At 37.4% G+C, this 16,639-nt stretch overlaps 1 protein-coding gene across 1 annotated transcript in view; it reads right to left on the minus strand.

Annotated features, from left to right (window-relative positions):
- The window catches only part of USO1 (USO1 vesicle transport factor), an 85,792-nt gene that overhangs the window by 8,962 nt on the left and 60,191 nt on the right, over window positions 1–16,639 (minus strand). The window contains exons 12-19 of the mRNA XM_044681344.1: window positions 14,210–14,298; window positions 13,135–13,289; window positions 9,618–9,829; window positions 8,545–8,565; window positions 4,163–4,273; window positions 3,681–3,799; window positions 945–1,126; window positions 587–708 (exon numbers count right to left, since the gene is read on the minus strand). Coding sequence (XP_044537279.1) covers window positions 587–708; window positions 945–1,126; window positions 3,681–3,799; window positions 4,163–4,273; window positions 8,545–8,565; window positions 9,618–9,829; window positions 13,135–13,289; window positions 14,210–14,298 — 1,011 coding nt within the window. The remainder of the gene's footprint in view (window positions 1–586; window positions 709–944; window positions 1,127–3,680; window positions 3,800–4,162; window positions 4,274–8,544; window positions 8,566–9,617; window positions 9,830–13,134; window positions 13,290–14,209; window positions 14,299–16,639) is intronic.

A 16,639-nucleotide genomic window follows, 5' to 3' on the forward strand; every position in this document is an offset into this window, starting at 1 on the left:
AAGGGGCTGCCTGAATCTCCCCACTATCTACTCAGCATCAAAACTATAACAAATCAATGCTGTGAACCTTGAGTTTCAAAATAAAGAGGGAAGGGGAAAATGAAAAATTGTTCAAGTAATTTTAAGGAAGATCATTCATCTAAATCAGTCTTAATTTAGGATCTATGAATGTGTTGTTTTAATATTTTGATAACTATATTTCAATATAGTTTGGTTTCAATCCTATGTATTTTGTGTACATAATTCTGAGAAGGAAGGGGTCCACAGGCTTCACAGGAGTTTCCAAAGGGGTCTGTGACACAAAAAAGGTTAAGAACTCCTGGCCTAAACGCTCCATACTAAGTTGCAACTAATGCTGGTGCTTTTTAAATGACATTTTTTACTGAGAGCCTTTGAAGGAAATAATAACTCTGCAAGAGCCTATTTGTCAAAATGGAAGGGATTTGGGTTATACAACTGGAACTAAGATGAGTTTGCATTTTACTACATCCTCTTATTTGCAAAATTCTACCTGAACACTCCTAAAAAGAATTCCCCTTAAACCAAAAAGACTTGTAGGCCAGGGAATATCTGTCCTGGCATTTACCTGCTCTCTGATCACATTTTTGTAGTGAGTCACAATACTGTCATGTTGTTCCAATGTTTTCTTTACTTCTTCTTCCTTTTTATCTTCTTCACTAGACTTATAAATGGACTTTGTTATGACACCTGAAAAAGATGGTACATGGTTAAATCTTTCAAACTCTGTTAAATAACATCTCAATAACCATGTATAATCTAGCAATGAAAAAATAAATGCTGTCCCAACAGAGAATAAAAAATATAAAATGCTCTGGTCTAAAAGACTGCCAATTCTGGGGTTCATTGATGTCTTTTGAACATGTTCGATAGGTGCTTACTTATCCTAATTACTTTTCAAATACATTGTCTCCAACATGTCTCACCTTCAAGTTCTTTCACTAACTTTGTAAACTCATGATCAAACATCATGTGGTCTGGGCTAGAAAAACTTGGCTGTGGTTTCTGGGCTGCTCTTGAGTACAATTCATGTTTGCTAATGAAACCCAGTTTTTCTATGAAGTTCTCTTTGCCAATTCTCTTCTCTATGAGTTGTTTCAATTTTTCTCTAAAAAAAAAAAGGCAGACAAAAAATTACTAATAGTTCAAACACTAAACACTCAAATTATGCTTCAGTGGAAAATATCATTTCTTGATTACTTCTTTATCTGTTATCTAAATGAGGCCCTCACTGCAACAAAGCAATACTTTCTATTTCTCACTAAATCTTTATCCAAGACCCAAGAGAGGCTGCCACCCCTTTCTTTGCTCCCTACCCTTTGAATTAAGTCCTGAGCTTTTAAAAGAAAATTGAGTACATTGCCAAGTATTTCTAGTCTCCAATGCCAGCCCCTCCACACAGGTCCTTGATCTCATTCCCTTCCCATCTCCTACAGCAGATTTTCCCTTTAATCTCTTGTTTATCTACTGGTTGCGTGCCTAACAAATTCAGACAGGTTCAGGTCTCCCCTATTTTTTAAAACTCTTTTATTCCATCTTAGAATCAATACTAAGTATTGGTTCTAAGGCAAAAGAGTGGTGAAGGCCAGGCAACTAGAATTAAATCACTGGTCTGGTGACACACAGCCAGGAAGCGTGGAAGGCTAGATTTGAACGCAGAAACTTCTGTCTCTAGACCTGACAAGCCACTAAGTCACCTAGCTGTCCTGCTCCCCATTCTTAAAAAAAATGTTCGCTGAATCATTTTCTCTCTCCTTTTCTTAATAAAATTTGTAGAAAAAGCTATCTAATACTAGTTCAGTGCCTCTACTTTCTTTTCTTTCATTCACTATTCACCCCCTTGCAGTTTGGCTTCTGATCCTATCACTCAACTCAACATGAAGTGCTTCCTCTCAAATTGCCCATGATCTCTCACTGCCCAGTCTGATGGTTTTCTCTCAGTCTTCCACTAGAGTGGACATTGAGGCCCACTCTTGCCTCTGGCTACCATCCTTCCTGGGTTTTCGTGTATTCTTTTCCTGTTTCTCCTCCCTGTCTGACCTTTCCTATTGTATCCCAAAGCTCATTCTTTGGTTTTTTTCCCCTTCCCTCTCTACTCTCATTGATTTGACCAGCTCCCATGTGTTAAGTTATCATGTTCACACAAATGACTCCATGTGTCCAGCTCTAATTTTGAAATATTAGCTCCTGGAGAACACATCTCTTCTTCACTTGTATTCCCACTGCCTAACACAGTCCTGGCAGAGTAAACACTTAAATGCCTGTTTATTGTCTAGCTGCTAAGCTCCAGTTCAGTAACTCTTATCAGACAGCTCAAATGCCATATGTCCAACACAGAATGCTGTTATCTTTCCCCAAGACCCTTTCCCCTCTTCCATATTTCCCTATTTCTGTCAAGGAACCCCCATCCCTCCAATCTTCTAAATTTGCCACTTTGGTGTTATTGTCCTCCACTGCTAAGTTGCTCATCATGTCAGTTGTTAGGTCTTCCTTCTATGATCTCTCACACATGATCTTTTCTCTCTACACACATAGCCAGAATCTGACAGATGCAGGCCCTCATCTCTACTGCCAGACCAATGCAATGGCCTTCTAACTGATCCCCTGCCTCAAGTTTCTCTTGCTCCATATCCCTCCAAAGTGATTATCCTTAAGCACAGATCACCATTCCCCTATTCCATAAAACCCAGCAGTTCTTTATTGCCTTAGGATAAAATGCTAAGCCCTCTAGCTTCTACAACCTTTCATGATCTGTTCCCAACTCAACCATATTACATAATTGTACTTCTCTTTTTATACTATAATACTCAGAAAGGATTTCTTGGTTCCTTAAATACAATATTGAACCAACTCTGTTTCTGTGTTCACTGATCCCTTTTAATTTTTTTCTTTCTTCTTTTGATTATTTCCTATTTAGTCTGTATGTGCCTCCTGTAAATAGCTTGTTTGTTGTATACAACTGTTTGCATGTTTTCTCCCCCTATTAAACTGTGAGCTCTTTGAGGGCAGGGGCTGTCTTTTGCCTTTCTGGATATCCCCAGCACTTAGCATAGTGCCTGGCACAAAGTAGGTGCTCAATAAATGTTTACCATCCTCTATGCCAAAAATGTACTTTCTTTTTTTCACCCTTTCTTCATAGAATCCTTCACTCTGAACCTTCAAGACATGGTCTAAGAACCACCTCTCACATGAAGCTTTTCCCTAACTACTAGTGTCCTCCCTCCCTAACCATACCTTGTATTTAACTACTTTTTATTTATCCTATGTCTCACTCATTAGAATAGAAGCTTCATGAGAGCATGAAATGTTTCTTTTTGTCTTTGCATCCCTAACACCTAGCACAGAGTCTGGTACCAAACGAAAACAGTAATTTGAATTCAATAAACTTTAAGTCAGCTCCTCCTCTGTGTTGGGTATTGAGAGGATCCACAATTTAAAGGATGAGACATCATCTCTTGCCGCCATGGGAGAGAGGACACACACTTAAATGATCTGACGTTCTGCTGGTTTTCCCCCCAGGGCAGTAGATCAGAGGCTATCTACATCTTAGTCTAAGGACTGCCAAAGGCAAAACACTCATTAACCACACTTGCTAATGTAAGAGCATGTGCAACTGTTTTTGTCCACAGCACTTAAAAGTATGAATCTTGGCCTCTACTTACTTCATATAGTTCTCAAGTGAATTATCATTGAAATAAATGGAAATGCCCAACAAGAGGGCACATAAGCCTTGAACCAACTGTTCCTCTTCTCCAAGATTTTCTGCTATTTGTGCTGTAAGCTGAAAATCTTGTTAAGGAAGACAACAAACTTCATCATATGCCCAATGCATGTTATTTTGCTACTTGCAAAAATTATTATACATTCTTTGGAGAAATTTCCATTTCAAGATTTTCTATAATGGCACATGTACAAAGCCAGTTTCAATGAGTCACACAAATAAATGCTATAATTTCCTGTGTTAGAATTTAGTGAAATTTCATCAGAAATGTTTTATTATACTTCCTATACTCCCCTAATACTTACATGCGTCTTAGCACAGTTGAGGTAAGATAGGCAAATTTGGAGCCTAGTACTACTTGTAGAAGAAAAACATTAAAGCTAAACAATCACCCTTAGTTATCTAAAACAAACAAAAGGATACAAATGGAATATTGGCTGAATTGTGGAGAAAGTGTGTGACAGCAATCGGACAGTTGCTTAACCAGGTACAAAGCAACATTAATAACCCAACTCGCGTTTGTACTTTGCTTCCCTGAAACAGAAAAGTTGGCATGAATGTCTTCCCATGTATTTTTACCAAATTCTCTCTCATCAAACTAAGAATTTTAACAGTTAGTCCCTTTCTCTCCCAACATTAACCTTCAATAGGAGGAAAAGCATTTTGAGTATATTTGTAATGACCAGCTTCCTGGCATGCAGTTAATTTTCAGTAAAACAATATTTTCTTCTATTATCCACACACAGCATTCCCATGTGCAATCAATGGCAAGCTCAAATAAGATGAAGAGAATTTGATAAGAATTAGTAAAAATTAATGCTCACAAATATAAATTGGCAAGAACAATCTATGTGCTGAAGAATGTGGAAAGCTCCCTCCCTTAAAGCAATTCAAATATGTCTAAGATGCAATCTTAGAAGAAAACAGCCCTAGTGCTCTAGTCTAGACACCCTAGGCAGGCTCCTGGTGAGGAATCTCTCTTGACTAAATCAAATTGATCCTCAGATCACAGGCATACAAATGTTCTTTGGGTTGTACCACTAAAAGCCAACACCTTGGTACTTGCAGTCTGTCTTAAAAAAAAAAAATCATCAAATGGGAACAATGACAAGAGCATGGAATGCACACAACTTTCTGAAGAAGTAAAAAATGTACCTGCACCATATTGTGATAATTCCAAAAATATTGATAAATGTTTAAAAGATACAGCCTTAACAAGGCATTTAGAGTTCTTTAGTCTAGTACTGCTTTCTTCCCACCATTACAAAGTGAAATTTCTCACCTTTTAAGAGGCTACTCATAAAGCTTTTTCAACTTCATTGTTGTTTATAAAGTCTTTAAGGTGAAAGCTTTCTTAAAAACCATATAGTACAAGTATATATTACAAATGATGAACCTGAGTAACCAGGAAATGAATGGACCTGCCCAGGTTACACAGCTACTGTAACTAGATACCAGGTGTTCTGATGTTTGGTGGAGGGCTCTTTCCATTGTATGTGTATATATATATACACACACACATGTGTCTGTGAATATATATATTCACAGACACATATGCACAAATGCACACATAATGCATATGTTTTGCACACATCTACAGTATGAGTGCCAGTACATAGAATCGTAGCTAACTGTCTTGTCTTGAAATTCCACTTGATGTCAAGTACAACCTCTTAGCTTTATTAAAAATTCTCAAATCATTTTCCAAGCTAATCAAAGGGAAGGCATTAGCTGGAGTTTCTGTTTAAGCAAAATGGGTCTTACCTCTCCTTCCATCATCTCCCTGATTGAAGCTTTTCTGTACCTCTCCTCCAAAACAAAGATTCAAAAATATTTTTTAATTCAGGAAGATTAAAAACACCATAATTTTTCTATCCAGCCAGGAGGCATTTCCAATACTCAAATGCAGGAATGGAACAGTCCTGTTCCTTCTAGCAGCCTAGAAGCTTTCTGTTTGCTTTATACTTATATTAGTGCATTAAGCTTTTATAATGTATATTATGTGTTATATGTTATATATCACATAACTTTTACAATGTATATTATACAGTTGGGATTAACTTAAGCAGCAGGCCTGAGTCAACCATTAACCATTAATTGAGCACTGACTCGTGTCTTTGTTGCTTTTTATCCTCTCCAGAAGTTTGAGATTTCCCCCCTAATCATTATATAAGAGTAAAATTAATACCCAATAACTCCAAGTATTATATTTTATAAGATTTATTAATAATCACTTGAAGTAGAGGAAAAGTAAAGCCTGAGTAAAGACAAGTTTAATGGACCACAAAAGAGGGAGAAGAAAGAGAAGGGGTGTGGTTACAGAAACTTATCTTCAAAACTTTAGGATGTAACTTATGGACGAAAGTGGGATGCTGGGAAGCATTGTCCTGGGGTACAAAATTCTAATTACACAATTATAACCACAAAGACTATTTCAACGCTGGTACAGTGGGTTCACTACCATAGTCTTACTGATCATCACAACAAAACCAGGAGGCTGACTGCATCCTCATTTTTCATAGCAGGGCATGGAGGTACCTTGACCAAAACACACACATGCTAACAACCTGCAAAACTAGGATTCCATTCCACAAACTTTCATTTAGCACCTAAAGAGCACTGTGATGGGCACTTAGCAAGACAAATTCAGGTAAAGAATCTGCTTTCAAAGGATGAGACAATCTGTGAGGAATTATGACACATGCACAAATAACTAACACTTTATAACTTGTTCTTTTGTAATAAGAATGTAAAAATTTTCATTTGTAAGACACATAAAAGTGTGTGCATAAAGTAGTGTTATGATCACGAAGGAAATCACATGATTTCTGAGTTCAGTGCTCTTTCAATTAAATTCTGTAAGCATTAAGTGCTTGGCATGTGCAAGGGATTAAGAAATGATAAAGAAAGACAGTCCCTACCTCAAGGAGCTTAACACTGTCTGCTTCCTCAGTTAATTAAAAATGACTAGATCACTTACAATGGAACAAACCATTTAGACAGAGAAACAGATCAGCTGGCTTTGAATGTATAGATGTGGAGGTTCTACTTTACGCTTTCATTTATTGCTTTTTATAGTCAGCACGAACTAAATGTCTCTTGATGACCAATTTATATATGTCAGTTTATAACATTAAAGGCTTGAATAGAAATTCAATAAACATTTCTTTATTTGAAAATCTTTTTAACCACAATAAAAAGTTTAACAAGGGGGCAGCTATGTGGTTCAGTGAATTGAGAACCAGGCCTAGAGATGGGAGGTTCTGGGTTCAAATGTGGCCTCAAATACTTCCTAGCTGTGTGACCCCGGGCAAGTCACTTAACCCACTTTGCTTTACCCTTACCACTCTTCTGCCTTGGAACTGATACTTAGTATTGATTCTAAGACAAAGGATGAGATGGAAGGTAAGGGTTTAAAAAAAATACATTTGCCATACAGAGGATGGGTTAAAAAAAAGGCAATGAATTTTCTTTTCTTTTTTTTTTAAAACCCTTACCTTCCATCTCATCCTCTGACTTAGAATCAATGCTAAGTACAGTTCCAAGGCAGAAGAGTGGTAAGGGTAAAGCAAAGTGGGTTAAGTGACTTGCCCGGGGTCACACAGCTAGGAAGTATCTGAGGTTACATTTGAACCCATGACCTCCCATCTCTAGGCCTGACTCTCAAACCACTAAGCTATCCAGCTGCCCCCTGTATTTTCATTTTTTAAGAATTTTAAGTGCTAAAGAATTTTTCTTAGGCATCAGCCCAAATCATCTTTTAGAAAATTTCAAATGACCATTTCAAGATAATTTATCTCAACTTTTTTTTTTGGGGGGGGTGCACCAAAATATAAAACGATGTCTGGTATTTTGACTTATTTCAGTTATGAGAACAAACACACTCAGGAATTTTAGGTCTAGCAAATTTTGTTTTACATATCGAAAAGTATTAAAAATGTATTCTTTTAGGCAGTTATGTGGCTCAGTGGATGGAGAGTCAAGTCTAGAGAAAGGAGGTCAAAGGTTCAAATCTGGCCTCAGAAACTTCCCAGCTGTGTGACCCTGGGCAAGTTAACCCCCCACTGCCTAGCCCTTACCATTCTTGCACCTTAGAACCAATTAGTTCTATCTAAGTTAGAAGACAAGAATTTTTTTAAAAGTATTCTTTGATGTCCATTTTTGTAGAATATTGAGTCCAGCACATATGACAGACCCGCCCTTTTCAAATGCCACAAAAAGCACCAAGATAGAATTCTCACGTTAGTAAAATATTCAATCATGCTTTGACATAGACATCATGCTCAATACTATTAACTTACCTATAATATAAAAAACATCTCGATTCAGCAACTCAACTACTGTTATATGGATTTCAAAGTGAAAACACACACCCAAGCAGGCCTATGTTTACCAGATTATTTCTTTTGCCAATCACTCAGAAAAAGTAAATCGAAGCATTCCCAAATGTTCTAATGATACCTCTTTTAAATAATATTTACCAAGGGCCTGAGTAAGTTTACCTTATTTAAAAAACATTAGGGGGAAAAGAAGAGAGTTTGAACTAAAACCCTTTGAAGTCTGCAAAATGCAAGCATCCCAAGAGAAAGCCCAAGGCCAGCTTACGATTATCACTGCCCCAGCTCCTAGGACACCACTGCAGCAACCCACTGAGAAGCCCTTAAGAGCACTATCTTGGTTGACACATCAAAGTGTAAGTAGGATATTACTTCAACAAGCAGTTAAAAAAAATCAGTAGAACCCAAGACACAGAAAAGCCCTATTTATAGGAGGGAAATACCTAAGCTCCACCAGATGATACATACCCGTCTGTCGATCTTATCACCCTGTAAATTATACATTAAAAAAATTCACATGTATTACAATTTTTAAAAAATTAAATCTGGAAAAGTCCTACAAAAATTCTGTCATTCCACCCCGAGTCTTTAAAACTTTCATAGAACTAATCATTTGTGGCAAACTGTTTTACTAAAATATTCTTTAAATATTTTGGGGTCAAGAGAATGGATTGCTACTATCTGAGAGCTGAAATGAATCACCTTGAAGCTCTTTCATTATTCATAAACCCTTATGGCTACTCATTGATTCAGTGTATGGAGACATAGCTAGATGGTCAACAACTACTGGACTTAAGACAGGATTTCTGATAGCAAAAGCTAGAGCTGCAAATATTAAATGACTACAAATGGCTTTTTAGGATAAGGGTTACTTCTAAATATGTGGGACGTTTATGTTTTTTTTTTTACTTAGAATACAGAGATAAAAAAAACTACTAGAAATTCAGATAAAGGTGGAATTTTTTATTAGTGAAAGAAACGCTGAGCTTCCTAATACCCAATTTTTGTCCTTAAAAAGCTCAATCACAAATTCCTGTGGAAGACTCTTAATTAAGTCACAGAAGCACAGATTTATAGCTAAAAGGGGTTATATTACAGCTAAAAGCTAATAGGGGCCATCAAGTCCAAACCTCTCATTTTACTGCTCAGCAAACTGAGGCAGAGAGAAGTTAAGTATTTCTGCTCAAGATGCCATTTCAAGCAAAGTGCTCTGCTCTAAGTGAAGATGCAAAACAAAGGAGAGCCATGGTGGTACAAGTCAAATTAATATTATATAGTACAAACTAATGCCAGAGACAAAATGCCATAACAAAAGGTCACAGGATAATACAGCAGGCACAACAGCAATGAAACACCTGCTCTAAGAAGATGTCAGCTTCATTCTCTTCCTAAATGACAACAAGGGCATGAGCCTTGTTCTTCTCTTTCTCTGCAAATACTTCTGATGCTCCATAAATTCTGTAGGGTTTATGTGCTGACATCAAAATGTTTAGTGCACATTTCCCTTCCCCTTTGGACACAAGGATGGCCAAGTACTGCACCTGGGAGAGGATATTAGTGCATTGCTGCAGCAGGGACACCGGAGGGTTGCCAATACTCGTGGCAAGCTGGACCCGCAGTAGTTGCTCTTTCTGGGTAGAATTTTCTTGTAAAGCATGGGCCAAGGCCACAGCAGCACACCAATTTGAAAGGGAATCCGTAGAAAAGAGGCCTCCACATAGCAGCTGACCAGCCGAGACGGAAATACCTGTAGCTACAAAATCAACAGCAGAAGGTGTCAGAACTCCATAGATGGGATCAAACTGATTTTACAGAAAGGACTGAGGAGGTGGTCTACATATGAGATAAGCTTTCATCTAATGTCATGAAAATACAAGATGTCTTTAATTACCTCCCATTGCTCCTATGCCAAAGTGGGTAACTCAGAAGTTATGAAGGAAAAAGCCAGGGAGAGGAAAAACGTCCAAGAAGGAAATTATGGAAGAATTACATAAAAGGAATTTAAAAGGTCTTAGAAAAATATCAATGATAGACACCATGTGGAGCTGAAAAAAAAACTGCTTCTAAAACAATTCAAAGAAAAGTGATTCCTTTCAAACCCAATGAAATGATTCCTTAGCAGTCAGGGCTTTTTCTTTCATTTGCCTTTTCTTTCTCTTTAAAATTTTTTATTGTTTTTTTGTTTTGACATTACCTTCATTTCCATATAAAAATACATCCTTCCCTGGCCCAGAGTCATTCCTTGCCACAGACAGTAAGAGAAGAAAAGTAGGATAAGCTGGACCATTCTGCATCAGCAGTCCCCACCTCTGCAGAGGCAGCTTGGTCATATGTGAAAGGAGAAGCCTGGAGATTGTGGTCACCCAAGAATTGCCTATCCTTCATGTGACTCTAGACACTGTGTAGATTGTTTTGCTGGCTCTCATTTTACTATGACTCCATTTTTATAAATTTTTCCTCATTTCTTATATAGCAAATTCATCTTCCATTACATTCATGAGCCACAATTTGTTTAGACAGTCAACAATCAAAGTAGATACCAGGTAACTTTAAAGGAGAATGTCTTTCAGATTTCCTTTTTCTGTTTCTATGAATTATGCCCTTCATAGCTGGCTAGAATGACAAAACAAGTGGTAAATCTATCATGTTATTAGCAGGAAGTCTTGTCTCCATTTTTTTAGATTTGCTTTTAAAAATGGATTCTTGGTTGAAATAAAGAGCTGAGCAGAAATGATTTTTGTTAACTTCAGGAAAAGGAAAGGTTTATTATAGGTAATCTATTAATGCAAATCAATAAATTGAATTTTCTCAGTATTTTCAAACAATGTTTCCAAATTAAGGTTCAACCAGTTTAGAAGACTTGCACATTTTTATCCGACTCATCAATTCAGATACGACGACCTCAACTTCAACAACTGTGCTTATAAAGAGGGATGAGAATTTTTTTTTAAGTGCATGAATTTTTCCTAACAAAACTCTGACAAGTTTCTTCTATAACCACTTGAGAATATGCCTTGTCAGCATGATAAAAGTCAAGTGGAAAAAGAATGACTATAATATCCATCCTATAATATGTATCTGAATACAGAGATAGTAAGAGTACCAGGTTTGGAGTCAGAGAACCTATACTTTAATCCTAGTTTTACTACTTATTACCAAAGTGACCTTAGAGAAGAGGCAGTTAATCTCTGTGAGAATTAATTTCCTCACTTTCAAAATTTGAGGGTTGGATCTGATTGCTCCTATGGTTTCTTCTGTAACATGAAAACTTTTAAAAGCATTTTTGTTTCCTGGACCCGTTTGACAGTCTTATGTAATCTTCAAACTCAGATGAATATTTTTAAATTCATAAAACAAAATACACAGGATTACAAACATCATCAATTCTATTGAGGGGTAAGTCTGTCAGTCTATCTATCCAAGGACTCCAGAGAGAGCCCCTGCTCTACAGTTTTTCATCATAGTCAAAAACTAGAAACTAGGTAGGCGTCCATTTCTTGGGGAATGGTGAAACAAATTGTGGTACAGAAGTATAATGGAAATATTACTATGTGCCATAAGAAATGATGAAATGGTCAATTTCAGAGGAAACTGCAAAAACTTCTATATGAACTAACGTAAAGTAAGCAGAATTAGAATAAATCCTTAATACAATGACAATAACATTACAGAGAAAAACTATGAAAGACTAGAACTCTGCTCAATACAATAATAAACTGAGTCCAGACACCTAAAGATGAATCTCCTTCCTATCCCTCTCCCCTCCCCCTTCTCCTTGCGGAGAGGAGATTATGAAATAAATGTGTGGAAATGAGATATAAATTTTTGGAAATGGCCAATGAAGATAATTTATTTTGCTGGACTTTGCATTATTTGTTATGAGGATTTTAGATTTTTTTTTAACTGTTTAGTGAAGGAGAAGGGTATGGTGAGCACGGTTAATAAATGTCTGCAGAATGATGGAAGGAAGGAAGGTAGAATGAGGAGATTGGGGGCTTCTGGGAAGTAAAATAAAATTTGGTGTTGGGATTTACATTTGCAGAGCACAAAGCTAAATTTCTAGAAAGCAAAATTAGTGAGAAGAGTTTATTTAGGATAAATACATTTATTTTGCTATGAATTTTGATCTACACCAGTGATGGGCAAACTTTTTAAAGAGGGGGCCAAAGGAAAAGAAATGTTCATCTGTCAGTCTTTTTCTAAGGCAACTCTTTCGAAGTTTCATTGTATTGTATCCTACTCATTGTATTTGTCAGATCAGGAATAATGTCGTGCAGCCAAATAGAGCATTTCAGGGTGCCCCGCCCCCCAATCTGGCCCGCGGGCCGTAGTTTGCCCATCACTGATCTACACAATTGACCTCAAGATCTTATCATGAAAAAACATAATTAAAAACATCTGATAATAAAAAGAATCCTTGCTGAGATTTATGATTCTCCTGTTAGAGAGGTGGTCCATCAGCAAATCTTGGACAGAAGCTATGGTGGTACAATGAACTGGGACTAGAACTGAATGAGAAGAAGGAGAGAGAAGGAGAAAGAGAAAAGAGGAAGAAGACTAGGTTCCTTTTGGGAAACTAGTGCTTTTAATGACATCAAACCATTCCTTGAATCAAAAAGTCCAGAAATATTCTTTTTGTTTTTTAATGTTCACACTGACTTTTTAAATTTTGAACCTAACAGAATTAAATGAGCTTTTCCATATATTCATTCCAGAACATAAAGGGAGGGCTGTATAGATAAACTGTGAATATCTATTATGTAGCTTGCTTTTCTTTTTAAAGTACAAAATGAATTCGACATTAACTTTTAACTCTATCCTTCCTGCTTACGCAATTCTTCCATTGTCATATAAGGCTGTAAATAATGGAATCCCATAATTTAAACTTTGGGTCACTTAAAAGGCCACAACATATTACCAGCAAAGAATTGCTCAAACCAAAACACTTACTTAACATTAAAATTAATCTTCAGAAATATGAAGATGGTCGGAGGACAAAAAATATTTTAGATGTAATTCATAGAGTCAATTTAGAAACTCTTAAAAAAAATTACTTACCATCAATGGTAGAAGGCAGAAGTGTTGCCACAATTTCCCCTTGTCCTTTCTGATTTTTATATAAGAAACACTGGAAACAGTAGAGAACAGCACAGCGCAAGACAAAAGGTTGCCTTTCATTAACCATGGACATCAGAAGCACAACAATTGCAGGCCTGTTTCATTTTTAAAAGAAAAATGCATATCAGAACCAAAGCACACAAAACAGAAGACTCAGTAATGTGAGATTTGGGACCAAAATGACAGTTACTGGTGTGCAGGAAGGGTTGCTTGAATTTTTTTCCCCATGGCTACTTATTTTTCTAAGGCCAAACTCAATCAATTAGGAAAACTTGAAAAACTGATTTGCCTATTCATCTGTAATTATCTCCTAAAGACAAATCACCACCACCCCTTGTATAAGAGAATGGAAAGGACACTATTAGAGGCAGAGGTCCTGGGACATGACAAGTCTTTTTATGCCCCTTTACTAGGTGGTTAATCTTGGACAAATCACCCCTCTTGGCGTTTCCTCATCTATCAAATGGGAGCAACACCATCAGTCATTTCTGGAAATATCTATCCAGAATTCACCACTAAAATTCTATCCAAATACTTCCAAAAACTGATATGAAAAAAGTGGAATCTATTTTCATCTACCTCAGGGTTAGGAATCATGGACAAAAGCTTGGAAGCAGTAAGGATTCAGGCCAGCTAAAGAATTAATTCAGTTCAATAACTCTTTACTGAGAGCCCACTATGTCCAGCACTGTGTCAGACTTATTTTTAGTCAAGACACAGGTAAAGGTGAATTGTGAAGGAAGTCATATTCTGGAGAAGAAAGGCAGCATGTTTTGTCAAGTGGTAATTACTTCTAATCATACATGTAGATATTTCTAGTAATTTCTAGTAAAAATGGGGAAAAAAAAGTGCCCAAAGTTCCAAATAAAAATCAGTATGTCTGATTTGCAGAAAAGATTCATCTCTTGCCTAATGAGGATTTAGAGGACAAAAATACCTATATATGTTTTCCTACCAAATTGAAGCCAATTAAGTATGTTTCCAAAGGAATTTTTTATTGGTGCTTTTTTCCTACCGTGGTGGGTTTGAAGGTGCATTTACAGATGCAAAGTAGTCTTGGTTTACTTGGCAGCCTCGAATAACTTCTGACACAGTGTTAATAGTCTGTTGAGAAGAATTTGAACATTCACAATAAACAAACATGGAAGATTAATGCTTATTTCAGAGTAGGGAAAACTTTAAATGCTTCCCTTTCAGTTTAATCTCCAAAGTATGCTTGAAAAACTGCAAAGATCATTAGGAAATAATTTGCAGCAATTAAAATCTCATATAAATTTCTTACAAATGCACTCATAAATCTAAATCTCCCTGTAAAAATACTTTCCACTAACATCCTGAAAATAACTTTAAAAAAAGTTTCCCCAACCCAAATCACTTCAGGGAAGACTCATTTGGAGGAAAAAATAAAAAACAAAAAACTCTGCCATGGGATGAAATTATAACTAAGGAATCTCATATAAACACACACACACAAAAAAAATCAATATAGCTGTAACTTTTTTCTTTAGCAAAAGTATCTCTGCCTAGCCTTGAAAAAAATGTTTACCTCTAGAGCAGTGACAGCAAACTTTTTAGGGACCTGGTGCCATGAAGAAACCTGCTATCCATCTCCATATAAAGAATTGAGTAGAGGGGCAGCTGGGTAGCTCAGTGGAGTGAGAGTCAGGCCTAGAGACAGGAGGTCCTAGGTTCAAACCCCGCCTCAGCCACTTCCCAGCTGTGTGACCCTGGGCAAGTCACTTGACCCCCATTGCCCACCTTACCAATCTTCCACCTATGAGACAATACACCGAAGTACAAGGGCTTAAAAATAAAAACTAAAAAAAAAAAAAAAAAAAAAGAATTGAGTAGAGACTGAAGTAGATTTTTTTCTTTATTTTTGGACATGGCTCAATGTAGATATGTGTTTTTTACAACTACATACTTGTAATGGTTTTATTTTTTTCTTGCCTTCTTAACAGAAGGAAGGGAGAGAATTCAGAACAGAATTAAAAAACTGAATTCTAAAAAAAGTTTCTTAAACTGTGGTTAAGAACCTGTGTACAAAGCAATATTTTTATAACTCCATTTCAATGTCATTATCTTCTTGTAATCCTATGTATTTATCTTATGCATTTAAAAATATTATTTTAAAAAGTCCGTAAGTTTCATCATATTGCCAAATGGGTCCAGGACACATGAAAAAATAAGAACCTTGCTCCAAACTAACAACCAATAGGTCTTTAACAAGTACCTGCAAGGCAGACATTGAATGAGGAGCAAGGGATACAAATACAAAAAAATGGAACTAAACAAAAAGCACCACCTCCAAATATGTATTCACATATTCGGCATAAGGCAATTTTAAAAGTTTTTAAATAAAAGGTAGCTAATAGAGAGAGGCATTAACAGTGGGAACTGAAGGTCAGAAAAGGCTTCATACAAAACAGGGAAGGGAAGGATTATGAGGCAGAGATAAGAAAGGAGCACATTCGACTTCCGGGTTAAGATGGCGGCAGAGTAAGAAGCAGCTCTAAACCTCTCCTGACCGAAACACACAAAACTCCTCAAGGGGACATAAAAACAAGTCCAGACGAACGGAGGAACCCCACAACAGGGCACAGCGTGGAAGGTACGTGGAATCGAGACATTTCCAAGCTAAAAAGGGCTCTCACTCAAGCGCGAGCTGAGCAACCGCCCCACCCCCACCCCCTCCACACTCACCTATAGCTCTGAACCCAGCTAAAAAGAAATAGAGCAAGTTTGGGGCACCCATCGAGTCATCAGCAGCTCCGGGACCTGTTCCTGAGAGCAGCAAGACTTAGGACCCCATTAAGTCAAGAACGTACGCGAAATCTGAGCGCGAAATCTGAGCGCGCGCGCGGGAGCGGACGCTGGGAGCGGAGCGCCGGCTGAGCAGAGGCGTGGGTGCCAGCTGAGCAGAGGCTTGGGTGCCGGCTGAGCAGAGGCGTGGGTGGAGGCAAACACAACCAGGAACTAAAGCCTAAGTGGGGAACCAGTGCAGACATGTATACGACTGTGGAAGTAGCTCCCTGAGACTTGTAAAGAAACCTCCTGCAGAGGTTCAAGCAAGGGAATCCACCAGGGGGCTTGACCTTGGAAAAAACTAGAACTCAGTCCTCAGGAGCCAATAGATCTCAGATAGACACTGAGAGCGAGGATAAACCTGAGAAGCTGCTGGGCTAATGATGGCTAACCAGTTACAGGAAATTCAGAAGAGAAAGAATAATAACAAAAAAAAGAAGTCTTTAACACTCGACAGCTTCTACACAGAGAAAATCCAGACAACCGAGCAAACAGAGGAGGAGAACAAACAACCATCCAGACCCTCCCCAAATAAGGAAAACTCCTCACAACCTATGGAAGAGTTCAAATCTGAGATTTTGAGGAAAATGGAAGAGATCTGGCAAGAAAATAACAGCTTAAAAGGTAGAATCTTGCAACT

This window comes from Gracilinanus agilis, chromosome 6 (assembly GCF_016433145.1).
Source record: "Gracilinanus agilis isolate LMUSP501 chromosome 6, AgileGrace, whole genome shotgun sequence".
NCBI classification, from domain to species: Eukaryota; Metazoa; Chordata; class Mammalia; order Didelphimorphia; family Didelphidae; genus Gracilinanus; species Gracilinanus agilis.